This window comes from Myodes glareolus, chromosome 21 (assembly GCF_982192425.1).
Source record: "Myodes glareolus chromosome 21, mMyoGla1.1, whole genome shotgun sequence".
Classification (NCBI taxonomy): domain Eukaryota; kingdom Metazoa; phylum Chordata; class Mammalia; order Rodentia; family Cricetidae; genus Myodes; species Myodes glareolus.
Window position 1 is genome coordinate 35033670 of NC_142046.1, and position 27780 is coordinate 35061449.

Here is a 27780-nt window from a genome sequence, read left to right on the forward strand (position 1 = left end):
CTTGTGCGAAGGCAAAGACGGTGAAATAGGCTTTTTTTGATGACCTTTGGTAATTTTTGATACTGTTCACATAGACAATAATAGGGAGATACAACAGGTCCCTCTGACACCTTTAAATGTCTCAGTTCTTTTCACAGTCTAAAAAAATGTATTACTCCTGTTATTTTTGATATGCTGGTATCAGTTTACCTAACTTCTGTTTTGTTATTAGGCTACCATGAAGACTTTACTTAAAACCTGGTCAGAATTATATAGAGCATTTGCACGCTGTGCTGCCTTGGTGGCAACAGCAGAAGAGAATTTGTGCTGTGAAGAGCTTTCTTCTAAAATCCTGTGCAGTGTGGAAGACGAAGTACTTTCCGTGAGTTTCCTCCTCATTTTAACTAGTCTAAGCTTTTCTTACAGCATCTTTGTCCTCACTCTGTACAGATTAGTTCTGAAGTTTTCTCTACATCAAAGTATGAATCTTGGTTAGGCCTGAGTTAAAATCCCTATGTGATGAGGAGAATGCAATCTGCTGAGTGTGTGTCTCCTTTTTTGCTATAGATTGTGTGAGATCATTTTTCTTATACAATTTATTGGGTGGAAGTAGTTGGCATGGAAAGGAAAGCATATTGAACAGCTTTTTTCCTTTTGAATGTATCAAAATTCCAGAACTCAGAGCAAAACCTGCAGCTTTCTTGGGATCGGGGGAAAAGCACAGCTTTTGCCTGTTCCTGACATCAGAGAGAAAATTCATGGGCTTTGACTATTTGAGAGGGATGCGACTGCTGAATCAGACTTTGCGGCAGAACTTAGGTTGGCAACTTCACTGTGTTCTCTTTTGCCACTTGATTGATGATTCTGGACTTTGGCATTCTGGTGAGCAGGCCCGAACCCCTATATGACTTCACCAGCCATGGACTTTTGACCAGGCTTGAAATTCCCTCCTTGTAAAGTGCATGTCAAATTCAACTATAAAGCAGTTAGTTACTGAAATGGCAATACAATAAGTGTTCCTTCTGACCCATTGCTGGGGTTAAAGGCAGACTCTGCAGTGCAGCCAGCTGCCATTGATCAATCTTTTCAAAACCCGAGCTTTTCCTTTTGTTGATTCTTTGATGTTTATTACCTGATTTTGATTATTCCTTTTTACTGTTTTGGGGTTTGGATTGTTCCTGTTTTTCTTGGAGCATCATTAAGTTGTTAATATGATCTCACATTTTGATATAGTTTTTTAATACTTTCCTCATGATTGTCTTTTATGTCCCATAGATTTGGTGTGTTAAATTTTTCTTCAATTTTTTTTTTATAGTTTTGCTACTGATATCTAGCTTTAGAACACAGGATATTTGAATTTTGTTATCTGTTGAGGCTTCCTTTGTGTTCTAAATTGGTGGTCAGCTTTGGAGGAAGATCATGAACTGTGCCGAGAATAGTTCCTCAATGTTTACGTCAGTCTGTAGTGTTGAGTCCGTCTATGTGTGGAGTTTGTGTCTAGATGACCTGTCTTGCTAAAAGTGTTTTATTAAAGTCACCTGTTATCTCAGTGTTAGGGTTATCTGTGGTTTTAAATCCAAAAAATTTTATCAAATGGGTATACCTATGTATGTGCATAGATCTAGGGTTGTACTATCCTTCCTCTGGGTGTATTTTTTATCTCATTTGAGTTATTTTGGTTTGAGTCGTGTCAGATACTAGAAAAAACTTGTTTCCTAAATCTGTTTGGAATACTTCTTTCCTTTACCTTAAAGTGGTTTCTGTCTTTGGTGAAGTATGTTTTTGGGAGGCAGCAGAGATGGATCCTATTTTCTAACACCATGTGCTCCTCAGTTTTTACTTTCTGAAATGCAGGTGAGTAGGTGTTTTGCCTGCATGTATGTCTGTACTATATTCATGTAGTGCCCGTAGAGGAACTGGACCTGGAGCTAGATTGCTGACCTTCCTGTGGGTACTCTGGAAGAGCTGAGCTGCAGATGCTCTTAACCTCTGGACCATCTCTCGCGGCCTAGACTTTCCACTTTGTTGAAACATTGAGAATGTTCATGTTCAGAGTTTTGAAAGATTTATGTTCATTTCTGCTCCTCTCTCCTACTCCCCCGTTTTATTTTGAGACAGGGCAGCTCTGTGGCCTTGGCTGTCTCGAAACTTGCTCTGGTAGACTAGGCTGGCCTTGAACTCAAAAAGATCTGCCTGCCTCTGCCTCCCGAGTGCTGGCCTTTATTTGTTTGTTTGTTTGGTACGAAATTTTTTCTTTTTAAGGTTTATTATTAAGTATACAGTGGTCTGTCTGCATGCATGCCTGCAGGCCAGAAGAGGACACCAGGTCTCATTTCAGGTGGTTGTGAACCACCTTGTGGTTGCTGGGAATTGAACTCAGGACCTTTGGAAGAGCAGGCAGTGCTTTTAACCACTGAACCATCTATCTTTCCTGCCCTGGTATGGAATTTTCTAATCTTTTTATCCAAGTATTGCTTTTTTATTCCTCGAAACCTCTTAGTTGTATTCAGATTGAAGTATTTACCTTGTAGAACTCACTTGGTATTCAGAAATTTCTTTAATCTGTGTTTATTATGAAAGGTGTTTATCTCTTATTTCAGGGAGGGGTGATAGCAGTTTCACTAAAGAAATCCTCCTGCTTCTGTCTACTCAGCGCTGGGATTAAAGTGATGCTACCAAGTCCAGCATTTTGATTTTTAGAGGTTTGCTGAGTATATTAGTCTTTGTTGACTGGGAATGTGTCTTTCTAGGCACTTCTGGCTTTGGCTTTTCTGTTAATGTAATTAGGTGTTAGTTTGAGATTTGAATTACCCCTTTAGTAGCTTTTCAATATGCTTTCTTTTATTCTGCCCTCTCCCCACACTCCTTTTCCCCAAGACAGGGTTTCTTTGTATAGCCTTGGCTGTCCTAGAACCAGCTTTGTAGACTAGGCTGGCCTCAAACTCAGATCCATCCACCTGTTTCCACCTCCTAAGTACTGGAATTAAAGGTGTGTGCCACCAGCGCCCAAATGAATTACTTAAACTTTTATGGGCAGTTTCATTTTTTGGTTTTATTTTGAAATTTTATAGGCTTCTGCCTGATGGGGATCTTTTTTTCTAGATGTAGAAATTTTTCCTTTATAATTTATTGAAAGTAATACTGACTTTGGTAAAGTAGTCTTCTATGGCCATAAGCCAAAAGGTAGGTCTTTCCATGGTGTCCCAAAGTATATTTGTGAATTTTGTAAATTTGACGTTACTTACCTTCACTAAGTGATCCAAATTCTCTACCATGTCTTGTTCAGCCCTTGTGTTTTCTTTATTAGTAATTATCTGTTAGTAGTAACGCTTTCCACTGAGATTTTTATTGGTTCGCAGAATTTTTTCCATCACCATTTCAGCTTGGCTTTTCTTCAGTAATTTAGATCTTTATCTACACTGACTAGATTTTTCTTTAATTACTATGCACATATATACGTGTTAATGTACCTGTTGAAGTCCGAGGGCAACTGTGGGAGTCGGTTCTCCTTCTACTATATGGATCCTAGGATTAAACTCATTAAGCTTTGGTTGTAAGCGCTTTTACCCACTGAGCCATCTCACTAGCCTTCTTAGATTTTTGCATTTTTGAGACAGGGTTTCTTTGTGTATCTCCTGACCTGCAGCTTACTCTGTAGTCCAAACTCGCCTTGAACTCAGATCTACCTAGCTCTGTTCTCCTTTGTTCTGGGTTTAAAGGTGTGGGCGGGGAGCTAGGCTGGAGATACACAGACACAGAGACGCAGGTCATCCTTGAAATAAGAACGCTAATAATGACAACTTTGTGCTCCAGGGAAGCTTATATCTGGATCCTTAACCGATAGCCTTGCCCAGCTGCAAAACCTACCAGAAGTCACTCCCCTGCCATCAGGAACTCATTAGTCATTAGGGTCTCCTACTCCGAGCAGCTGCAGGCACAAGAAAACAAGTTGATTTGCCCAGTTCACTCAAGCAGGCAAAGGGTTTGAGGCAGGCAAAGAAAGTCAAGGGCCAGGGGTCTGCAGCCCCCAAAGTGGGCCAACATCACACACCTGGCTGTTGTTAGATTTTTTGAACATTTTGAATTAATGAGGGCATCAATTAAGCACATTGCTTGTTTGAATCCTTATCCTCCTCTTAGATTTTGGACATTTGGATATATGATGGTGAATACTTCTGATTTTGTTTGACCTAGATTGCTTTGTTGAGCCTGGTATCAGTTCCCACTATGGACCTGTCTCTCTCATGGATATGTTTGGATCTCTGAAAGTGCTTAAGAGCTACTCTCTGAATCCCGTGTATTCCGTGGAAGTCTTGCGAAAGTCGATAGTTCATCTTGTTGGTGGAGAATGCCCTTTTCTTCTCTGTACTCTGTATTCTTTGGGAGGTGCACTGCATGCCTGGAAAAGTAGTAGCTGGAGGTGTTGTGGGAGGGAAGCTGTGTTACCTTCCCTGTGTTTTCTACCAGGCTTTCTGCTCACAGTTTTAGATTCTGTTATTTCTTTTTTGTTAAGGATGAGGAAGAAATGTAGAGGAGCTTATTTAGTGGCTTTCATTGTGTTTGTATTCATGGGACTTAATATTAATTTTCAAGACTTGGAATTATGTAGAGGTGTGTGTGTGTGAGAGAGAGAGAGAGAGAGAGAGAGAGAGAGAGAGAGAGAGAGAGAGAACCCCTGGAGAATGGAAGTGGCTGTTTGATATCCTGGAACCTTCTCCTGTAGGTGTATTTTCTACACCTTCACAGCTGAGTTGTGGTGTTTTGAGGGTGGGGTTTTCGGTGGAGCTATGGCGAAGACCTTGCATAGATCTCAATCAATCAATCAATAAATAAGTGGGACTTATTAGTGGATATGGCTTATTTTTGGTACTGTAAAGATCAATAATTTCCCCTGAGTGTTGAGAAGCACAATGTTTGCCATAGAACACCTAACTGGGAAATACTTAATGACCACGTATTTGTAGCACAGATAATAAAATTTTCGTATGTGAATTGACACTTGACTACTATGCTGTAGTAAGAGTTTCTGATTGTGGTACTTATATTTTTTTCCTAGGATTTGTTATTCTTGGACAGGATCTCTCAAATTATTACTGTAATGGTTGATTGTATCGACTTTTCACCGTATAATATTAAATATCAGCCCAAAATCAAATGTAAGTATTTTCTTTACCATTAGCATTTTAGGGAAAATTTGTTTGGTTTTTCAAGGCTGGGTTTCTCTGTAACATAACAGCCTTGAATGTCCTGGAACTGTAGATCCTGTGGCCTGGAACTAACAGACACCTGCCTGTGTCTGCCTATGCTTCTGCCTCTGCCTCCCCAAGTGCTAGAATAAAAGGGGTGTGTCACCAACATCTGGCTAGGGAAAATTCCTAACACCTCTTTCCTTTCACTTTACAAAATTTTTATCAGATTATTTTGCTAATATCACCACTTAAGCAAATTTTTAGCTCAGAGTTACAGAAACCTCATCTTTTGGTTAGATTCTCCAGTAACAGTCCTGGACTGGGCACACACCTATAATCCTAGCAGTTGTCTGTATTATCCGGGAGAACCAGGTAGCCTGGACTGTATAATATGACCCTCAAGTCTTGAACAAAAACTCAAATTTGCATTTGTTCTATTACTGTTCCCAACGTAAAAGCGTGGTATACAAGCAAACAGCCTGATGTGCCTGGAATATTACCTTAGTATTGAAGCGCTTGACCAACATTTGTTTAGCCTTTTAATTTGAACTTGCCTTGATTTTTTTTTTTTTTTTAATAAATACCACAGAACTAATGTAGTAGTGCTTTTAATTTATAACTCATTCTTTCCTGGTAATGTTAACATATATTATTGTTGGTTGCTTGTCACAAGAAGGAACTCATCTATTCTCTCTACTCTAGACCGTCTTCTCACTCCATATGCAGCCTTTTGTCTCTACCTACTAACTCCTGGGATAGGGTTCCAACTCAGGGTTTTATGCATGGTTGGCAACCATATATGTACTTTATCCCAAGTACTTTGTTTTCCAGCACATTGAATCATATGACTCATTACTTGGTAATTCATCTTCCTAAATCACTTGGTCGTAAGACTTTTTTGGATATATGGTCTTACCGCTTATGACATTCCAGGATTTTTTTGGTGATCCCTCTAAGATTACAGTCATGATCATCCTTGACTGCCACTCACCATGATTTCTGAAATGATCACATTGTTTTTATTTGATTATATTAAATTAGCCTGTATCGGAAGTCAATTTCTTACCCATTACATCATGAGATCCCTATTTTCAATTGTCGTTCTCATATTTATTTCACAGTTAATTGAGTGGGATTATAGTTTGATTTCAAGAGGTGTGGATAGCACGTTCCAATATAATAGCTCAAGTTATCAGTTTGAGTTCCTGGATTTGATGGTTGGGAGACATGAGGAACATTAGGAAGGGTGTTCTATTTTTTATTGCTTAATTATCGAGAGGATTTCATTAAACCTTGATTTCACTGATTGGCTAAAGTGACTGGCCAACAAAACTCCCACCTTCATATTCCTGTTTTCTCCTCCCAGCACTGGGATTACATATCTAACAATGTTTAACCTTCTCCACTATTTCCTTATTCCCTCTTTTGTAGATTCCATTTACATTGTCTGAGTTCTGGGCATCAAACCCAGGGCCTTTACTTGCTAGAAAAGCACTTTATTACTGAATAACATCTTTTTCTTATGGTAATTTGACAAATTGCCACTGCTTGTGAGTTTTGCAGAGTATTCAGCTATATCTTGTACTTTTTCTATACCTGAAGCTATTTACCCCAGAAACAGTTCTTTTTATCTGAGAGTGAAACATAAAAAGCCAGAGCAATTCATTGTTCTTTCTGCATCCTCTTACCGAGGAAAGGTGGGCATGGATTTGGATGTCATGTCTGTGTTACTGGTTTCTGTTGAATACGCTTTTGATTGCCATATAATTCTGCATGGGTTCTTGCTGCATTGTACCTACCCAATTTAATTGAGAACCTTACTTCCAGTATTCTAAGTATACAGACATAAAATTTGGTCAAATAATTTTTTTTTTTGGGTGATAGTTTCTTGATATCCCCTTTCATCTTGACCATAGCCCGGCACCTCAGGCTTAACATGTGTACGAGAATTTCTGAGTCATATTTATAACATGTTTATGTTGAAGAAATGGATTCTAGAGAGGATGATTGACCTTTTTTTAGTAGCAATCATGGTTTTAGTTAATTATGAGGCTAGTAAGGTATGAGTTAGACTTTCCCCCCCTCCCTTAAATTTAAGCTCTCCTGAGACTTGATTGTTTTACAGAAACAGGTGACTTTGGAGTAAGAATGACTTTCAGTGCAGGAGAAACGTGGCTTTGTTTTAGACCTGGAATATGGAGAGATGATCGAAGAGGAAAATGTAAAGAATGTGTACTATTAAGTAAATGTTCCAGTGTAGAAAATAGTTTCTTTGAATTGTCTCATTTGTAGGGTTCCTACAAATGAAGTGTATGCAGATGAGCCAAGAATATTAATTTCTATTGAAATCATTTAGTATTGAAAACCCGTGATAATTTAGCTTTGTTATTTCAGTTGTATGATTTAGTAATTGTAAAATAGTTGTGGAATTCTGAGGGTTAGCGGAAACCGAAATGTATTTGAAATTCCTTTTTTGGGGGGACTACTTGAGATTTGCCAGTTCTTTTATTTTTAATTTACTTTTTTTAAAATTTTTTTATTTTTGAGACAGAGTTTCTCTGGAACTAGCTCTTGTAGACCAGCCTGGCCTCCAACTCGCAGAGATCCACTTGCCTCTGCCTCCTGAGTGCCGGGATTAAAGGCGTGCACCACCACCACCTGGTCTGGTTTTTATTTCTAAAGTTAGTCTAGTGATATTTATTCAGTAATACTTTATTATTTGAAGGCTTATTTGAGGATTTAGATAACAAGAATGTATGTATTTGATGAAGTAGTTAGCATTTGAATGCAAAATGTAAAAATGAGTGATAATAGCAAACTCAATCCAATTTTATCTTAGCACCACAGAGATCTTCAGAGTGGTCCAGAAAGAAGAAGGAACCCCTTGGGAAATTAGCTTCTTTATTTAAGCTAATTGTGAGAGTGATCCATTCTTTCCACTCTCTGAGCTTCAAGGAAACGTATTCTGATACACTGGTTAATATTGTTAACTCTGTCATCAGCATGCTTTCTAATATATTTGGACACATTTCCTTGCCTTCTATGATCCGTGAAATATTTACAACTTTCACAAGACCTCTGGCTTTATTGTATGAAAACTCAAAGTAAGTATTTTCTGCTTATTCATGTTAAGTATATGTGATTTTTTTTGCTTTGTTTTTGGTGTGATTTGCATGTGTACATGGTTTATGAATGTGTTATGCACATACGTGTTTAAGTCACAGGCTGCCTTTTATTAACTACCTACCTTGCTTTTTGAGACAGGGCCTCTCAACTAACTTTCAGCTACCAAGTCCAGCTGCAAACTCTAGAAGTACCAGGATATCCCCTTTAGTGCTAGGTTTGCAAGTCTATGTGTCTCATCTGGCTTTGTATTCAGGTTCTAGGGATCCAAATTCACTCAGGTCCTCATGTCTGTGTGACAACACTTAACCAGCAGAGACTATCTTCTGGCAGCCTAATATGTGTAATTTAAGTTACTATATATTAAGTATAGTAACCCTTTGCTTTCGTATCAGCTTTTTTGACCTGGATGAAATTCTAGAATATATTTATGTGTATTCTAAAATGTAAAAAGTTTCAAATCGAAAGGACTTGGAACTACTATTTTATCTGACTTTTTTCTTTTCCTGCAATTTTCAATTTTACATGTGATTTTCATATTTATTTACACAAAGAAACATGCTTATTAAATGCATAATACAGATCTATTTTACTTGATACTGTGCCATTGAATAATACACTATATGTAGTTACATAGATGGAAACCTCATTCTCTTAATTCCAGTTTCTGATCAGTGGACTCCATTGGTTCTATATCCAGCCGTGTCTGTCATGATAACATTTAAGCGTTATTTGCCCATATATCATTGTTTGTATTGACCATGGTGTCTGTTAAGCCAAGGTTCTTTGTTTTCTTTGTTTATTTTTGAGACAAGATCTGTTTCCATAGCTCTGACTATCCTGGAACTCACTTTGTAGACTAGGCTGACCTCAAAGTCATGAGATTCAGCCACCTATGCCTCTCAAGTGCTTGGATCAAAAGCGTGCATCGCTACCTGGCCACATTTTTTTAAATTCGTTATTTTAGACTGTATAAGGAGAAGCCAGAGCAGTGGCTGAAGCAGTTCAGAGTGTTTGCTGTTCTGATTGAAGATTAGAATAGGGTAGGCTTATTAAACTGCTGGTAACCCAAACTTCATCTGCCGCTTCCCTGACCTTCACAGGCACCTACCTACTCTTAAATGTGTGTCTGTGTGGTTCTGTTGAAATAGCTTAGTACAGCACTAGCCTAGTGTACACAGACCTGAGGTTCTATTCCTAACTGCACAAATGACAGGACTTGGACAAGTAGTTAATCACAGGCACTTGAAGTCTGTTCTAGGTGTTTTTAAAGATTTGTTTTCTAAGTGTTATGTTTACTTCATTTTTGATATTTTATTCTTGGGATATTTTGTATTACTGTGTGACTGTTTCTCCTTATTTTGTGGCTCTGTGTCTTCTCTTTGAGACTTAGCTTGATAACTAGTGCGGCAATGGCATCTTAAGATACTAACTTTTTATATCTGTCTTCGCAGGCTTGTTGAAGTTCCTAAAGTGTACAGTAGTCTGAACAACAAGGTAAGTAAATAGCGTCCATAAAATACACTTTATCACTAAGGACAACATATGGTTTCTGTAGTTATCTTTCTTAAAACATAATTTCTGTTGAGTGCATGCCATGGTGTGAGTGGAGGGCACAGGACATGTGCAGGAGTTGGTCTCTCCTACTGTGTGAATCCAGGGACTGAAATTATGCCTGTGAGCTTTAATGTCAAGTGTCTTCACCCCCTGTTATCTTAATGCATTTATGGACATGCGTGTATAATTATGGATAAACGTATGCTATCTTAGAGGTTAGAAGAGGTCATCTCTCTGGAGTTAACACTGTGAATGCTGTTAACCACTGAACCCCCAGCCCCACTGATCCATTTTTTTGTGTGGGGTCGTTTTTTTTTAAAAATTTGTTTTTAATATTTATTTGTTTATTATGTATACAGTATTCTGTCTGCAGGCCAGAAGAGGACACCAGGCTTCATTACAGATGGTTGTGAGCCACCATGTGGTTGCTGGGAATTGAACTCAGGACCTTTGGAAGAGCAGGCAATGCTCTTAACCGCTGAGCCATCTCTCCAGCCCCTGTGTGGGGTCGTTTTACGACAGAATTTCTCTGTGTTCTAGCCCTGGCTGTCCTCAAACTTTATCTGTAGACCAGGCCGGCCTCAAATTGACAGAGATCCACCTGCCTCTGCCTCCCAAGTGCTGGGATTAAAAGTGTGCGCCACCACTGCCCTGTCCATTTTTTTAATGGACATGTTTCATTTTTTTTTAATGGTCATAAAATTATAGGGTATGGAGACATTCTTTTGAAGCTGGGTTTCTTCTTTAGAATTTACTGTTTCGAATTCATTTAATCCTCAGGTATTAACTCTTTATGTGAAGGTTGGCTATAATATTTTATAAATTGCATAGACAGTTGTTAATTGCTATTACAATTAATATAAAAACATTTTTATGTTAAGAAATAACTTCCAATAAAATTACAGTATTAGTATTTAAAGTAAATTTACCTGATTGTTTTTAAAGAGGAGTATTTATGTTTGGTGACCATAGTGGTGCTTAAAGATGGTTGATAATTTTAAAATTGAAATAGTAATATGACTTGTAAAATTGTGTTTAATATACATTTTGCATTTCCCACTCTTTCTAGTTAGAAAAACTATTAGGAGAAATTGTTGCTTGTCTACAGCACAATTATCCTGGGGCCTATGACAGTGAACTTCTTGGACAACTTTCTCCACTTCTGTGCATAATATTTCTTCACAAGAATAAACAGATTCGAAAGCAGAGTGCTCTGTTGTGGAACGCTACATTTGCAAAAGCGACAACTCTGGTTTATCCTGAGGAATTAAAGTATGTTAGCATTGCAACTTCCTATACCTGCTTAATCCATTATGCTTATGTAAACCTGGTTTCGGGTTCGAGTACAACCTGCACAGTTTCATAATTGTGTTCTCAGACGATGTAGTAGCCATTAAAGTTGGGGTGACTTCTGTTAGACCTAACATTGTGTGGAACCAGTATTCGCAACAGAAAAATCCTTAAATAATCAAGGGCAGAGATTTGTAGGTTATTAATAAAGCCAGACATGGGGAGTAGTAAACTTGTAAATTTTTTAAAATTTTAGACACAGTTTCTATATAACCCTGACTGTCCTAGAACTCATGTAGATGGGCTGTCTTCAAACCCAGATTCACTTGCCCCTGCCTCCTGAGTCCTGGGATTAAAGACATTTGCCACAATGTATGGCATATCCTAAAACCAAACTGAGAGAAGTTATTTTATATGAATGTTTTCCGTATGTGGGTCTGTGTACCAACTCCATGTCTGGTCATTGTGGAGGCCAGAGAGGGCTTTCACCAGGTCTTGAACTGTTTAACACTGGTGTTTAAACTGTTTAAACTGTTTAACCAGGTGTTAGACTGTTTGCTGCTGGGTCCCTTGGAAGAGCAGTCACCTCACTAATTCCTAATATTTGAAAACTTTGATTTTTTTTTTAAAACTGTATGAGTATTTTTCCAAGCAAGTATATTCTTATAAGTGTGCATGCCTGGTGGTTTTGGAGGCTAAAGAGGGCATTGCATTTCCTCGAACTGGAGTTACGGATGGTGGGGCCACCATGTGGATGCTGGGGATTGAGCCAGGGTCAGGGCAATCAGTGCTTTTAACCATCAAGCCATTACTCCACTACTCTCAAGGGTTTGCGGGTGGGCGGTTTGTTTGCTTGTTTTTATCATTTTGAGTTTGAGACTCACACTTGTAGATTAGTTTGTTGTTGAACACTTTGTGATCTGTCTCACCTTCTAGTATGCAGGAATTATAAGTACAAAGCCTGCTATGCCTTGCTTGAAAGTTAAGTTGAAAGAATGCTGTGAAAGGTATAGAGGAAAACTCCAAATATTTTCTAATTTCTCCGTTGTATACGTGTAAGTAAGAGACATAAGCTAGGTATAGTTGCTACATAACAATTATAAATAGGACTGACACTGTATTTTCTTTAAGTGTACCTGAAACCGTGGGCTTTATTGCCATCACAGCATAAACTGGACATGATGACTTCAGAAATTCAAGGTCATAGAACTAAATCACAAGTTTGAGGCCAGCCTGGATTCATGAGAACCTGATTCATAATTAATATTTTTAACATTATGAGTGTACTTTACTTAATATCTTTGTACTTATCTTTAAAGACCAATATTAAGAGAAGCCAAACAAAACGTTTTGCTTCTGTTGCCTGGTTTGGACAACGTTGAAATGATGGATGAATGCAGTGGGCCGTATTCAGATGCAGTAAGTTGAATTTTTTTACTTCCATTTGAGTAGTTTGGGTTAAGTGAGAATTTGAACAGGAAAGAATTCAGTAACACCACCTGTTTCCCATTCCACATGAAGCTTTCCATTCAGGAAGGAATGTGTACTTCTGCTTATAATTAGGAGAAGAAATACAGAGGTTTACTGTGGGGTTTTTGTTTTGTCTAAAGAATTCTCACCAGAGAAAACAGCTTATTATTCTTTGTTCAGCATAATTTAGAATGTCAGGTTGTACATCCTGTTGTAAGAGAAAAATGTGCTGAATACGTTTATGTTCTCCGTCTACACGGGGTTTTATCTCTTTTTATTCTTGAATGTTGTAGGTTTCGTATATTTTAAATTTCAAGACTGATGTGTATTTGTGTCTAGTAATTTGATATAAAGCTTAAAAAGTAATGATTTTTCTTTGAATTCATAAAAGTAAAGTCTGTAACTGACTATAGAAATAGGTTTTTGAACAGTGACTTTCCTTTGTTTTCAGTAGACACAAATAGAAGTTTTATACCAGTTAAAATGAAGAATCATTAGACTGAAATTTTGATAATCAAAAGAAGCAAAGAGTAGACATACTTAATATGTTCATTTTTTTTTCTTAATAGACAGAAAATTCACAATTAAATGTCAAGATAAGTGGCATGGAAAGAAAATCAAGTGGGAAAAGAGATTCCTTTTTGGCACAGACCAAGGATAAAAAAGAAAACACAAAGCTGTCAGCCAAAGTATGTTTTCAAAAGTATATTTACTGAAATTTTAAATGTTGGCTAGCTTTAGGACACAAACCTTATTTGGAGGAAAGAACTGTGGAAGACCAAATACATTTTAGGTTTGTGGTATAATGTTAAATACAGACCTGATAGAACCTGCAGTGATTTGTTCTTAGTAATGACAGATCTGTATAATGCTTAGCCTCATGGTCATTCTCAGTATTACATGTAGTTATTCTTGGCAGCTTTCTGAGGAGAGCTGAAGGGATGAATGAACAGCACAGTGTACAGCATGACAATAATTTAGATCCGTTGATTAGAACTTTATGTTGCCTAGTAAAGCGTATATCTAACTTCATAGAATTGCCTCCTAAAAGGCTTACTACTTTATCTTCTGAATATTCGAGATAGGAGAAAGCCAAGGGCATTTTATTTCTTATTGTGAGTATTATTTGTGTGCTTCTAATCTTAACAGTTGTAGTCTGAGACAGATTCATATGTTCAGTTTTACCTGGACTGCATAAATAAACCTTATTTCAGATGAGAAGGATGTATGTCAATTTCAAACTGTACTCAGAACTAAAAAGTAATATCATAGTGTTAGAAAACAGAAAAATTAGAAAATGATTTGGAAGCTCACATCTTTTTAAAAACCCACAGCTGAAATTAGAATCTTCATCTCCAAAATTAAGGAGTAATAAGCTTTTGGAAGAGGAAAAATCTACTGACTTTGTGTTCATACCTCCTGAAGAAAAAGAGGCAAAGGAAAGGATTCTAACTGAGCACCAGAAAGAAGTACTCAAGACAAAACGGTTTGTGGGCATTTTTATCTTGACCTCTATGTCACTTGTGTGTGAGAACTAAGATAATGTATCATTGTGTCAGGTATCTTTTTTAAGTGCTCTATCACTAGGCCACATCTAGCCAGAGCATACTCAATTTTAATGGCAGCTGTTGGAACTATACATGGTAGCATTTAATAACATTTTATCTTTCCAGTAATATGCCCACTGTTTCTAAGCTTTGGAGGAGAAAAATCTGTTCTTATATGATTATTAAATACACTTTGGTAGAATTATAACTTTTACTTGATTGTGGGAATATCACCAGGTTTTTAGATTTTTATTTATAAGATTTTTTTTCTAGGTGTGATATTCCTGCCTTGTATAATAATCTGGATGTTTCACAAGACACCTTATTTTCTGCTCAGTTTAGTCTAGAAGAGTCTATGTAAGTATAATAATAAATAATCTATAATAAAAAATATAAAAATCTATAAATAAATATAAATAACCTAATTTGTACAATTATTTATCTTAGGGAAAGCCACACTTTAACGGAAAAACCAAAAGAAGATGCCAAGGTAATTAAGGTATAAGCAATATCTGATGCTTTGGTGTTTTTCAAAAATCAGTCATCCTTCTGTTTTGAGGTCTAGTAAATAATAAGGTTGTCGTGGATCTTTGTTTCATTGATTGTTAAAATTTGTTACAATCTCCTAACTTTGAGCTGCACCCTAATGAATTTCACATAAATATGTGTTTAAAACACGTTGTAAGTGACTTCTGGAGCTGAAGTCCAGGGTGACCTGGAGCTCCTGTGGAGTGATTCTTCTCGGGCTTCTGCCTCTGCCTCCCAGTAGCCCTGGCCTCAGTTGTAACTTTAATTGAACACTGTCAGTTTTAAGCACACTGACAGTTCTTTGCTGATTTTGAAACATTTGCAGTATTTTAAAAGACAGTGTATTGAATTACAAGAGTTTACACTTAGTTTTCCAAGAAAATTTGATTACCACTGTATTATTTAAATTTCCCAAAAAACTAATGTTTTACTTTGTTATTTGTATGTTTTTCTGTAGGAAGAGCAAACGGAGAGTGCTGTTTTCATCTCTCAAGGTGCTGTGGAAAACTCTTGTATGGATGTACATCCTGAAAAGGCTTCTTTACCAAATGACTCTTGTTCTGTTGCTGGAACCAATTCAGAAGCGCTGAGCCCCGATATTGATGCGACAAAAAACATGTTAATTTCGTCAAAGATAGTGTCAGGTGAATGTTCTAGTATAGAAAGTTCACTGGTGGTCAGCAGTAGTTCAGTTTCTAATGCCACCGTTTCTGGAACTCCTCCACAGCCTGTGAGTCGGAGACAAACCTTTATTACTCTGGAGAAATTTGATGGTTCAGAAAATAGACCGTTTAGCCCATCCCCTTTAAATAACATGTCATCTACTGTTACAGTGAGAAATAACCAGGAAAACTCTACTAAAACTGATATGCCACCAAAAACAAGAAAAAGAGAAATGACTCACTCAAAATCTGATTCAGAAAAATTAGTGAATGGTGCTAAGAAATCAGGCCGGAGGTGGGGTAAAGTTGAGCAGTTGACTAATAAAACCTCTAAGCCTTCACTGAGATCTGAACAGGAGGAACATGTATTAGAAAATAACCCTCCTGATTTGCTCAATCAAGCAGAATGTGTGTCAGATAATCACAATCATCCTTCTGGAGCTATCCTAGAGCATGAAGATGGAAATCCCAAACCTCCGGTCGAAAATGCTTTATTGGAAGTCTCAATAGAAGAGAAAAACATAGGCATTAATATGGGACCTAAAGAAAATAAACTCCCAGTTCCAGCACCAGCAGATCAAATAATAAGTGAAGATAGTCAAGCTGCAGTAGCTCCAAATCCAAAAACTCTCAGACGGTCTTCAAGGCGGCGTTCAGAAATAGTAGAGTCTTCCATGGATAGCCAAGATAAGGATAACGTTCAACAAAAAAAGGAAAAACGGAAGGAAGAAGACAAAACAATTTTGAAGAGTCCTCTACATATAAAAGATGACAAGCTGCCTAAGCAAAAACTAACTGCTGAATCCCTTACACAGGAAAATTTGACTGAAAAAGGAAGTGGTTTACACGATAAAACTTTAGAGGAACCCATTGGTAATGCCGAAGTTGATCAAAATAAAAGAAAGCCAAGCCAGGAGAACATTAGTTCCGAGGGAGGTGGTACCCAGGACAGTGTAGATAAGTCATCTGAGAAACCTTTGAGAGGACGTACACGTTACCAAACAAGAAGAGCATCTCAGGGGTTGCTTTCCAGTGTTGAAAACTCAGAATCTGATAGTTCCGAGGCAAAGGAAGAAGTTTCTAGAAAGAAACGATCTGGGAAGTGGAAAAATAAAAGCAGTGACAGTGTTGATACTGAGGAACAAGAAGAAAAGGCTGTCAAAGAGGAATGTGTAAAAACTGCAGACGAGACACATGAAGTTGATGTAGAAACAGCGGCTCAGGTTTTTGAAGAAAATAGAAATAGAGTAAATCTTCAGGAGTCTATTGGGTCTTCAGATCCACTGCCAGTTACTGATCCGCCAGTTACAACTGAGGACACAAGTAAGACTAGCGCGTGTGTAGATAATTCACTTGCAGTTCCTCCTGTGCCTGAGTCGAATCTCAGGACTAGGAATGCCATTAAGAGATTGCACAAACGAGATACTGATAGCGGTGTGGGAGACTGCTCAAAAATGGAGACATCAGACGTTTCTGTGCCTTCTGAGAAATGGAGCCAAGCTGTTGAATGCCAACACAAAAGAAGCAGGAGAGTCAGGAGATCGAAGGGCTGTGACTGCTGTGGGGAAAAATCACAATATCAGGAAAAGTCGTTTATTGGGTTAAAGAACACAGAAAGTTGTGCTGTGAAGAGCATGGAGACAAAGACGACAGATACGCAAGTACCTGAGACCACACCTGAAACTTGTGAAGCTAATGAGCTTGCTGAAACAAAGTTGGTAGATGAACATCCTAGTGTGAGTTTTCATTTGGGTCTTAAAGAAGAGAATGATACTGCTAGTGATTTAATTAGATCTGAAACTAGGTTGGAAGAAGAAAACAAAAATCTGCCATCTGAAATAGTAAAAGAAAACCCTCATGATCGAGATTCTAGTGAAACAGTATCTGAAATCCAAGAGTCATGTAATGTGAAGTTTAATGCTGAAGACCCATGCTTAAGTGACTCCAAGGATATTTCAGAGAAATATTCTTTGGATAACAAAGTAGAGAGTTCAGAAGCAATTCTGAAAAGAGAATTTGATGTTAGTGACTCAGGGAAGGTATCCAAAGTAACAGCAGGCTCCAGTTCAGATTGTGTTGAAGGTATGGAATTAGATGTAGGAAATGACACATTTGAAGCTGACACCTCTGAAAAGAGTACTCAAATGGACATTTCTGTAGATATGCCACCAGAGGAAGATAATAAAAAAGATGAATTTGAAGCAGTCACAACTGAAATGAATGCTGAAGGAACAGACCCTGGGGGTTTTCATTCTGGTATGAGTCTTTCTGATGACATGACACCTTTAAGCAAAAAGACTGCTCAGACTGAGCATCCCACGAGAGCAGAACCAGAGGGGGATAGTGTTAAATCTGGTTCAGGCTCATGTGAGGAAATGAACAAAGAAATGGAAAATTACAAAGCACCAGTGGTAGCTCAATTGAAGACTGAAGTTGACAACCCCGGGGAAGAGGATCGGGACACGACTGTCAGCACCCCTGTACCTGAAGAAGCTCCAGTTGGAAGAGTAGATGTCAAAACTGAAAGCTTTGTTTGTGATGCACTTGATATGAGTTCTGAAGAAGGAACTGTTTGTTACAAAACTGAAACAAAAATTGAACTTAATCAATTGGATGAGACAAAATCATGTGACAATCAAACTGTAATGGGTAATGATATTCTGCAGGAAGTTTGTCTCACTTCAGAGAAAGTGGAGGAATTCCCACAGTCTCTGACATCCCAAGTGACTTTTGAACTGGTAGCAGAAAGCAGTAATGCTTCTCCTGAAAAATTAGGAGAGCTGGATCCCTCCCTTGGATCAGCAACGGAAAGTCCTAGTGGTATGCAAGCACGGTGTGTCTGGTCGCCACTGGCTTCTCCGTCCACAAGCATCTTAAAGAGAGGACTCAAAAGATCCCACGAAGATGAACTGCCGTCACCAGTTAATAAGGTAGGAAATGTTGCTGACTGTCATGAGTCTAATGTTTGCTTGGAATATGTGGTCACTGGGCGAAACCTAGTAAAGGGTAAGGATGTAAGGGGTCGTGGTCACTCACTGGTTATTTGCTGTGGTTGCTGTGGAAAGGACAGGAAGCCTTTCAAGTAGTCTTTTGTCTCACACTCAAGAACTTGATGCAGGTGTGCATGTGGGTCACTGTTAGCATACTGAGTGGGTCCTATTAGGACCTTTCTCTGTGATACAATATATGGAACCAGTTGTAAGGAGCTAGGCGTCACGATTGCTGTTGATTGAAAGGCATATGTTCTTAAACATGATGCCTTAAAGGTCACTCTATTCCAGCTAAAGAGAGTGGCTCTTGGGCCATGCATATACATATATGACCCTCAGCTAGCTAGGGTTATAGTTTTTTGGTAATTGGCTAGCAAGCACATTTTTTAGATTTATTTTTATACTTTTATATGTATATATGTATATTTTAGGGTCTGCACAGGAGTGCAGGGGCCTATGAAAACTAGAGGCATCGGAAGTTGTAAGATGCTTGATGTGGGTGCTGAGACCTTGAAAGTACAGTGCGGCGTTTTCTTTTTGTCTGTTTAAGTCTTTTGGACAGAGTTTCTCGGTCTGTTCTGGAACCTTCTCTGTAGACCAGACATCTTCATCCTGCCTCTGCTTTCTGAGTGCTGGTATTAAAGTCTTGTTATACATTAGGGCAGGTTTATTGCCTAAGGCAAACAGGATATGGTAGATACTTAGATGTTGCCCATTCTTGAAAATCAATCCTAGATGATATGGAATGATATTAATAATTATGAGTTCTCTGATAAATTTGTAGCTCAATGTTGAACATATTGTAGACCTTTAGAGAAGCCAAATAAATTAGCCACAGTGAGGTTAAAATAGTTAAGATTACTTCCTTGTGGCCATGATACTTGTATTGCTTTCAAAGACTTTAGAGCAGGGGCTAGGAAAATAGCTTAGGTAAAGTGCTTGCAAGGCAAGCATGAGGTCCTGAGTTCAATTCCCAGAACCCACACTGAAGATAAAAATCCTGGGTTTTGGTGGCATATGCTTAAATATCCCTGTGATCTGCTGCTCAGTAAGCCTAGTCTATTTAGGGATTTCCAGGCCAATGAGAGGCTCCCATCTCCCAAAAATTAGTTGTACAACATCTGAGGAACAACCCCCTTCCCTTCAAAGTTGTTCTCTGACTTCTACACACACATGCGCTTTGCACACACACTCACTCTCCCAAGTTTAGGAGAATGACTAATAAAATATACCAGAAGCCAGTTGTTATTGTCTGTGGTCTGTAAACCAATTGACTATGCAAATTATACAGTATTCTTACTGATTTTATTTGTGTATGCGTGTTCTTTTTGGGCCGTCAGCTCACAAAAGATGACACAGATACTAATTATGAAAGCTCAGCCTTAGTTTAGGCTTGTTTCTAACTAGCTCTTACAATTTAACCCATATTTTTAAATCTATGTTCTTTACGAACCTTATCTTTATTATGCTCAGCCTGGTTATTCTACTCTTTCTTCCCCAGAGCTCTCCCCGTTGAGAAATCCCACTTACACCTCCTTTCTAGCTGTTGGCCGTGCTGCTTTCTATTAAATCTATCTTAGTGACACATCAGCATAAAGGAATAGTCTGTGTGTGTGTGTGTGTGTGTGTGTGTATGTGTGTGTGTATGTATGTATGTGTATGCACAAGCCAGTGCTCCTGTGTGTATGCACAGGCCAGAAGAGAGCAAATGAGGACCCTTGGAGCTGGACTTACAGACTTTTGTAGAACCGACTTGTTAATGTTGGTGCTTGGATTTGAACTCTGGATGTCATGATTATGCAGCAGTACTTTTAGCCACTAAACTGTTTCTTTAGCCCTTATTTTGGTTTTTGAGGCAAAGGTCTCACTGTGTAGCCCCAGACTGGCTTCCCTTTGGAGATCTCCTGCCTCAGTCTCCCGGTTGCTGGGTTTACATGAGTACTACCACTCCTGGAAATAATTAATTAATTTTTAATGCGGGTCTTAGTGTGTAGCCCCGACTGGCTTGGAACTTGGAAGTCTACACTACGTAAACCAGACTGACCTCATACTCAGAGAAATCTACCTGCCTTTAAGGCCCCCTGAGTGCTGGGATTAAAAGGTTTGAACCATCACACTCTGCTCATTGTACATTTTTAACTTTCTCTCACTGTAGAGATAGTGGAGGGTATAATTAGAATGATCTGAAGTATTAAGCAGTATCTAAAAGATGGAACAACTCTGCAGGAGGCTTCTAGTGAAGTAAGCTTGGAAACACTGTCTTGCTTTTGCAGAAACAACACATTAGGATGTTGCCTTCTTATTGAAAACTTTGTCTTGTACTTTCAGGTTAGGCGTGTTTCATTTGCAGATCCCATATACCAAGCAGGATTGGCAGATGACATTGATAGGCGCTGCTCTGTTGCTAGGCCTCATTCTTCAAATAGCTCTCCCTTAGTAAAGAGTGTTAAAACTTCACCTACTTCACACTCTAAGGTAAGCTGTGGACTTTAAATATATGTATATCTGTCTGTAAATAAAACTTGTATTTGAAGATTTCTTTGCTTTGATGGATTGCTTTTCCTGTAGAGACTTAAGGCCAGTCGGCTGTCCCACAGGTAAATCATTAGGTTATCCTGTTCCATTTTCAGTTCCTAAACATTTACAGAGGCTTTAGTTGTACAGTTTAAGTTGTAACATTTTAGTTGTCTGGGGTTCTGAATTTTTTTCCCTCTACTTTCTTCTATCTAGCATAATACCACTTCAGCCAAAGGATTTCTGTCCCCAGGATCACAGAGCTCTAGATTTAAGAGCTCAAAGAAGTGTTTAGTAAGAAGTGTTTTAGTTTTTATGTAACTTTATACTTTCATGTTCAGTCTCATAACCTCTACTTAATGACTTTTGACATTTATTTTAAGATTACAGAAATGGCCAAAGAACCCATGCTATCCCCAACAACAGAGAGTGTTTACCCAGCTTTGGTGAACTGTGCAGCATCAGTCGACATCATTTTACCTCAGATTACATCAAACATGTGGTAAGTGGTCAAGTTTATGGTTCATATTCTGAGGTGAAGGGATTTTTGTTTTTCAACTTTATTTTGTGCCATCGTTTTGCTAAGACTTCCCGGTTTGAGGAGTGAGTCCAGCTACTAAGGAAAACTGAGGCAGGTGGATTACCAGGTGTTCATTGGCCTGCTTGGGATGACATTTTAGTTTTTTACAATGATGAGGGTAATCTGGGCTAAGGTCGAAGCTCAGTTGATGAGAGTGCTTGCTTAGCATTAATGAAGGTATGGGTTTCAGCCTGAGTACTACATAAGCCAGAAGTGCGGCTGCAGGAACGTTAGGGCCAGTTCAAGAGCATTCCTGGAGACATAGTCCGTGAGCTTGAGTTGATCTGAGACCTGTGTAATTCTTATGGAATTTCAAACTCAAGGGCAGGGGCATGGGCATCCTCTGTTACACAGCAGAACACAGTTGAAGTCAGCCAGAACTTTGTGACCCTGTGGATTGTTGACCCACAAGGACTAAATTTCCAAGACAATGTGGAGGGTCACAAAAATAAAATGCCTTCATGAGCTTTACCTGTATGAGCCCCATGCTTCACACACACATTCTGCGTCCTTGAATTTGGGATCCTCTTGTCCCCTTCCTCCATGCTAACTGTTATTACGGAATTGAATTGCCGTGCCTGATTTAATGTCTTAATGGTCAGGCTTCTCACGTTTAGAATTAATTGGCATTTACTTCTCACACTTTGCTTTAGAAATAAAACTATGCATTGCATCCTAATAAGAATAAGTGCTATTTCCCACGATGTTGGCATGTTTTGTATACATACCTGGTTCCGTTCCTGAGGAGCAGAAGCATTGTAAAGTAGAAGGTTAGAGAGGTTAGTCTATGAACATTGCATATAATTAAGTTGTAGTGTAGAGAGACCTCATTGAGGGTCTTTTGTTTGTGCTTCAATTATATCCTGTTATGGGTCTTAGAAATATAATTCATATCATTTTGAATTTACCTATGAGGGTTTTTTTGCTTGCATGTATGTCTGTATATCATGTGATCCTGGTACCATAGGAGACCTGAAGAGGGTATTATATATGTTAGAACTGGATTTGCTATAGTGAGCTGCCATGTGGATACTGGAAATAGATTCTGGGTCCTCTGGAAGTGCATCAAGTGCTCTTAAACCACTGAGCGTTCTCTAGCCCCAGACTGCTAAGTCTTAAGAGAATTGTTACACATAACTTGTTTGTTAAATGATAATATTTAAAATTACTAGTTTGAACCACGGCGTAATTCCTAATTAAGACATTCGTTATATTCCTCTAAGAATTGTTTCAGACGTGCACATGGAAGGAAGTCAAATTAAAATGGATCTAGGATAGGATAGGTTAGGTGGAAATAGCTTACAGCTGATGAAACGCCTGAGCCATAGACAGGAAACTGTGGTGTGAAAACAAGTTTCCCATCCTGCTGTGCCCGTCTGTTTCAGTGCAGCAGTGAGAACACAGCTGTGCTGTTACTAAAATGTAGACTACAGAGAATTACTGGATTTCCATTATTTATTAAGCCAGGTATACATTAGGATTCTAGTTTCATTTTAAATTCCCCAAATGCTTGCTCATCACATGTGTGGGCTGGGTGGACTATATGAATAAACTCTTTAAGTTTAAATGGAGAAGTGCTCACAGATTACAGCTAAAAGCATAATTATGTTTTCTCTTTTTTTCTTCAAAAGGGCAAGAGGTCTAGGACAACTTATCAGAGCCAAGAATATAAAAACAATTGGTGATTTGAGTACTCTTACCGCATCTGAAATAAAAACTCTCCCCATTCGCTCTCCAAAGGTGTTTAATGTAAAAAAGGCTCTCAGGGTGTACCACGAACAACAGGTAAAAACTTGAGCGTTTTGCGTGTGTGTATTCTGTGTACCCATGTGTGCAGTGCTTACAGAGGCCAGAACAGGGCACCAGATGCCTTGGAACTGGAGTTACAGATATTTGTGAGCAGTCCTGGAGGTGCTGAGAAACAAACCCATGTTCTCTGAAAAAACAGCCAGTGCTCGTAACTGCTGAGCTCTCTCTCCAGCCCAAGAGTCATAATCTAATAAGTGACCCATCTGGAAGTGGTATTGTGCCTCCCTAATCTCAGTACATAGGAAGAGCAGAGTTGGATCAACACTTCTTGTTTAGTACAGTCTGGGCCACAGAGTGCGAGAGAGAACCCAGCAAAAAGAGCTCCACCAAAGCAATAAAAGCTTGTATTTAGACTATTGTTCAAAATCCTTTCTGTGCCTCGGTCGAAGTTGTTTTTGTGTACTTTATCTTAGACTCACTTTTAAATTTTATTCAAAAGTCTTTTCTCCTTTTTAATTTTTGCCAACGGGTGGCTCCATGGCTATAGTATTCCTAAGACGTAGGTGCTCAAATCCAAATGTGTCTAAGACTACTGCAAATTTATGCACTAGCCTTATGTGTTTTCGAGACAAGGTTTCTCTGTGCATCTTTGGCTGTTCAGAAACTCACTCTGTGGGTCAGGTTCCCATTGAACTCAGAGATCCGCTTGCCACTGCTGGGATTAAAGGCATTCAGCATCACGCCGACTTTTTCTTTTTTTGGTATGTGTGTAATTGAGATGACAAGCTAGCTTTTTTTTTAAAAAAAAAAAACATAGTACGTGTATTACTTTCATAATTCTTCCTATCCATATTTATCTTGGGACAAAGTTTAGATTCTCAAACATCTATTCAGGATATGTACTTTGTACTGTATTCTTGAAATTACTTGATTTTTGTATTTCTGATACTTAAAAACATTTTTGTTGACCATGTTAATTGTATAAAGAAGCAAGCAAAACCCAGAAACTACGCGATTAATTTGCAGTCTCAGGAAGTTTTATAAAAATTTGTGTGTGTGCGTTCATGTGCACTTCAGTTTCTAGGTTTATTGTTGCTACAATTTGTCAGAATCATACTCTCTTTAATCAGTATTCCATGGGTATACCACATTTTCTTATTCGTTTTTCAGTTGATGGACTTCTGGTTTGCTGCTTTGGTTTTCATAAGAAATCCTCCCACAATTCATACCCAAGTTTTTATGTGGCGGTGTTTTCACATTGTTTGTGCCTTTGAATAGGATTGTGGAGTCATGACCACTTTTTAAATAGTAATTTCTTTGAGCAGTGCTCCATGAAACCTGAGAATACCTTGAGTTTTATTCTGGTTTTGGCCCTTGACCAGGACCTCATTCATGCTGGGCAGTGCTCTGCTAGTGAATTGTTGGTAGCTTTGAAAATAAAACATAGCCACTGATTATTTAGCCATAGTTATTTTTTCTACATTTCTGAACTTAGCCTATTATTGCTGTTTCTTAAGAAATTAATGTAGTACAAATGTCTGTGCTCTTTGAGGAAATGCTTGGGTCAAGACTGACTGTATCCCTGGTTGGCCTCTAACTTACAGATGCACCTGCATTTGTTTCCAATTGCTCTACCATGTTTGCTGTAATACTATCTTTGTGTAGTCAGTAGGGTGGGTTATGGGTTACGGACTGTGGGCATTTCATGTCATTCCAGTTAAAAGTTAGGTTTTTTTATTTCTCTCTTTTTTTTACTGATGTAAATGTATAATCAAGATGAAATCTCGTGGACTTGAGGAGGTACCAGTTTTTGATATTTCTGAAAGGGCAGTAAATGGAGTGGAAAGCAAGCCCCTCTCAACTGATGAAGAACGACTTGCTTCAGGTACGCTATCCAAGCATGATAGTTTCTTTTGGAAAACAAACTTTCTTGAAAAAAACTTAACTTTGTTCACATCTTTATACTTAAAAAAATGTCCATCAAGGTGTAGATAAAGACTTTGAAATTTTCTTCAGTTATTTCATACACAGAATAACAATCTGAGGTAGACTTTCCTGGCATTTTGCTTTCTTGAGCAAATGTGTACCTTAGCCTATTTTCTCTCCTTTTTAATTGATTGTAGATATAGATCATTTTTTTAAAACTGGTATAGATTTAATGTGTTTTGCTGTTTTTTTTCTAGATTTGGTTGATCCTGTGACCTTAGATACCCCATTGTCTAAAAATCTTGTGGCACAGATTAGTGCTCTTGCTATTCAACTGGATTCAGAAGATCTATACAGTTACTCTGGAAGCCAGCTATTTGAAATGCATGAGAAACTTGGTACCATGGCAAACTCTATAATAAGAAATCTACAGTCACGTTGGAGATCACCAACCCATGAAAATTCTTAATATTTTAAAGAGAAATGTTAAGTTTTTCACCAACAGACTTTTATTTTTTGGCTTTTAGAAATATCTGCACCATCTAAAAAGAAACTTTGCAAAGTTGATAAGATATCAAATCCTGAAGATAATGAATTATTAGGTCAATTTTATAAGTTCATTAGTAAAGATACTCCCTACTGTATTTTCTTGGCCAGTATACATAGTTTTTTAAGAAATTGAAATGTTACTGAAACTTGAAAACAAATGAGATATACATACTTTTTTTTCATACTTAAGTCATGCATATTTTGGTGTAGCTCATAATACAGATATTTTAAGTAAGATAGAGAAGTTTTATTTACACTTTATTGAACTGAAAAGGTGTTTATATTTTTCCAAAATATTTATATTTGTTGTGCCTGGTGAGACAGAAGAGAGCATTTCCTTCAGATGTGTAAATATGTAGACTACTTGGAGAAATACCCTTTCAACCTGTTGGTAGTTAAAATAACAATGCTTCATTTACTAACATTCCATTCATTTGGTATTGACAAATAGCAGCAGCATTTGCCTGTGAAAATGTGCTCTTATGAGGTATAGTATTCACTCTTAAATGCATGACTGTTTGTACATTATGTATAGAAGACTTTTTTAATTTATAAAGTTCAGCCTTCATTAATTGCACGAGTTTCTGCAGCTTCTTGTGAATACCATTGTTTTGTTTAATAGAAACATTTGTATATATTTAATATCAAAATATCCATTTGGATAGTAAAAGTGTTTCATGACTTACTGTGGATATTTGTAGGCATCTGTATCTACAAATAAAGCAACAGATAGTTTTGTATTTAGTTACAACATGAGTTTATTTTCTAAAGTGTCAAGAATAATTAAAATTATCGGAACCAGAAAATATTACATGCTATTACCTTTTTTTTTTCTTTTGGTTTGGAAGAGGATCCCAACCACTAGAAAATGTGCCCTTATGTTTCTTCTTAATGGAGAGTTAGCCTGGATATTTTCATTGTAGGTTGTACTATAAAACATCCATAAAGATACCTGGTTTTATCACATACACTGAAAACTAAACTTGGAAAAAATTTGAATCTGCCCTTTTTATATGTATGTTTTGTCTGGCTTAAAAAAAAATAGGACATATAATTAAACTGTTTGTAAATTTTACCAAATAGTTAGTGCCTGGCTTCATGTATTTGTTTCACCTGGGTTTTTTGTTTGTTTTTGTTTGTTTGTTTGTTTATAGGGGTATGGTTTCTCTGTGTAGCCCAGATTAGCCTTGAACTTCTATGGTCCTCCTGCCTCTGCTTCCAGAGTTTTTGGGTTGCAGGTGTTTGCTGCCACACCTGGCTGTATTTTGTTTTGCTTGTTTTTTGAACAAAATCAGTGGATGATCTTAGTTTCAAACTTAATTTAACTGCTGCTTGGACATTGCAGTAGTAAAGCCAGTTCCTTTTGTTGTTTAAGGTCTCCTTTTCCAGCAGAGACCAAGTAAATAAAATTGGTAACATTTTCATTATCATAAATAATTACAGATATTTTTCTGTTGGATTCTAAGGACCTAAGTCAGTAACTAACGAGGGAAAGACTGTCTTTTAAAAACATTGATAATGGTGGATTGCATTGTCAGTCATTATATTTAAGTATTAAGAGGTGTGTATGAACGTTGAGCGAGCAGGATTGATTGGCTAGGAGAGTATGTGGGGTGCGTGGAGGGCTCGTTTCACAGCCGCGTTCCTTAACTCTTGTCTACTCACGGGTAGGCTCAGCAGAGTTCCTGGGGAACTCAGATTATATTAGAGCAGGAATGTGACCAGAATGATGATTTACTTAAAGCACAGAGTTAATTTGGAGATCAGTGAGATTATGTTTTAAAATATTAGTTGATACTTAGTTTAGTTTATAGAAAAAACAAGGTTGATTCATTTTATTTCAGTATTCTTGGCTTAACTTTTTGGGCAAATTCCCACATTAATTCCTAAATTAGAAAAAAGGTATTATTTCTGAATTTGACTACAATGTATTGTTTTCACTTTTACATGGAACCATTCAGATTTTTTTCTAATGGTTAATAAAAAAAATGACATACTAACATTCCAGTGTGATGCCCTAATTGTTGTATGTATTGAAACAAGTCTGGAGCTGCTTAGATGGCCCAGAAGATGCGGTGCTTTCCACAAACCCTGATTATCACTTGAGTTCAATCCTGAGACCCATGG

The 27780-nt window shown here is 37.9% G+C and overlaps 1 protein-coding gene across 5 annotated transcripts in view; it reads left to right on the plus strand.

Moving 5' to 3' along the window:
- Positions 1–26733, plus strand: part of Rif1 (replication timing regulatory factor 1) — a 51022-nt gene extending 24289 nt beyond the window's left edge. For 3 of the 5 annotated variants that reach the window (XM_085681134.2, XM_087899940.1, XM_085681133.2), the window contains exons 20-36: positions 212–361; positions 5036–5135; positions 8008–8272; positions 9746–9788; positions 10918–11120; positions 12458–12557; positions 13178–13297; positions 13943–14094; positions 14429–14512; positions 14603–14654; positions 15141–18275; positions 20664–20810; positions 21066–21143; positions 21233–21351; positions 23061–23214; positions 24955–25063; positions 25362–26733. In XM_085681134.2, the coding sequence (XP_085537260.2) occupies positions 212–361; positions 5036–5135; positions 8008–8272; positions 9746–9788; positions 10918–11120; positions 12458–12557; positions 13178–13297; positions 13943–14094; positions 14429–14512; positions 14603–14654; positions 15141–18275; positions 20664–20810; positions 21066–21143; positions 21233–21351; positions 23061–23214; positions 24955–25063; positions 25362–25573 (5223 nt within the window). In that variant the 3' untranslated portion in view covers positions 25574–26733. The remainder of the gene's footprint in view (positions 1–211; positions 362–5035; positions 5136–8007; positions 8273–9745; positions 9789–10917; positions 11121–12457; positions 12558–13177; positions 13298–13942; positions 14095–14428; positions 14513–14602; positions 14655–15140; positions 18276–20663; positions 20811–21065; positions 21144–21232; positions 21352–23060; positions 23215–24954; positions 25064–25361) is intronic. The other 2 variants (XM_087899939.1, XM_087899941.1) reach the window with 2 other exon arrangements.
- Positions 26734–27780: the final 1047 nt, after the last annotated feature.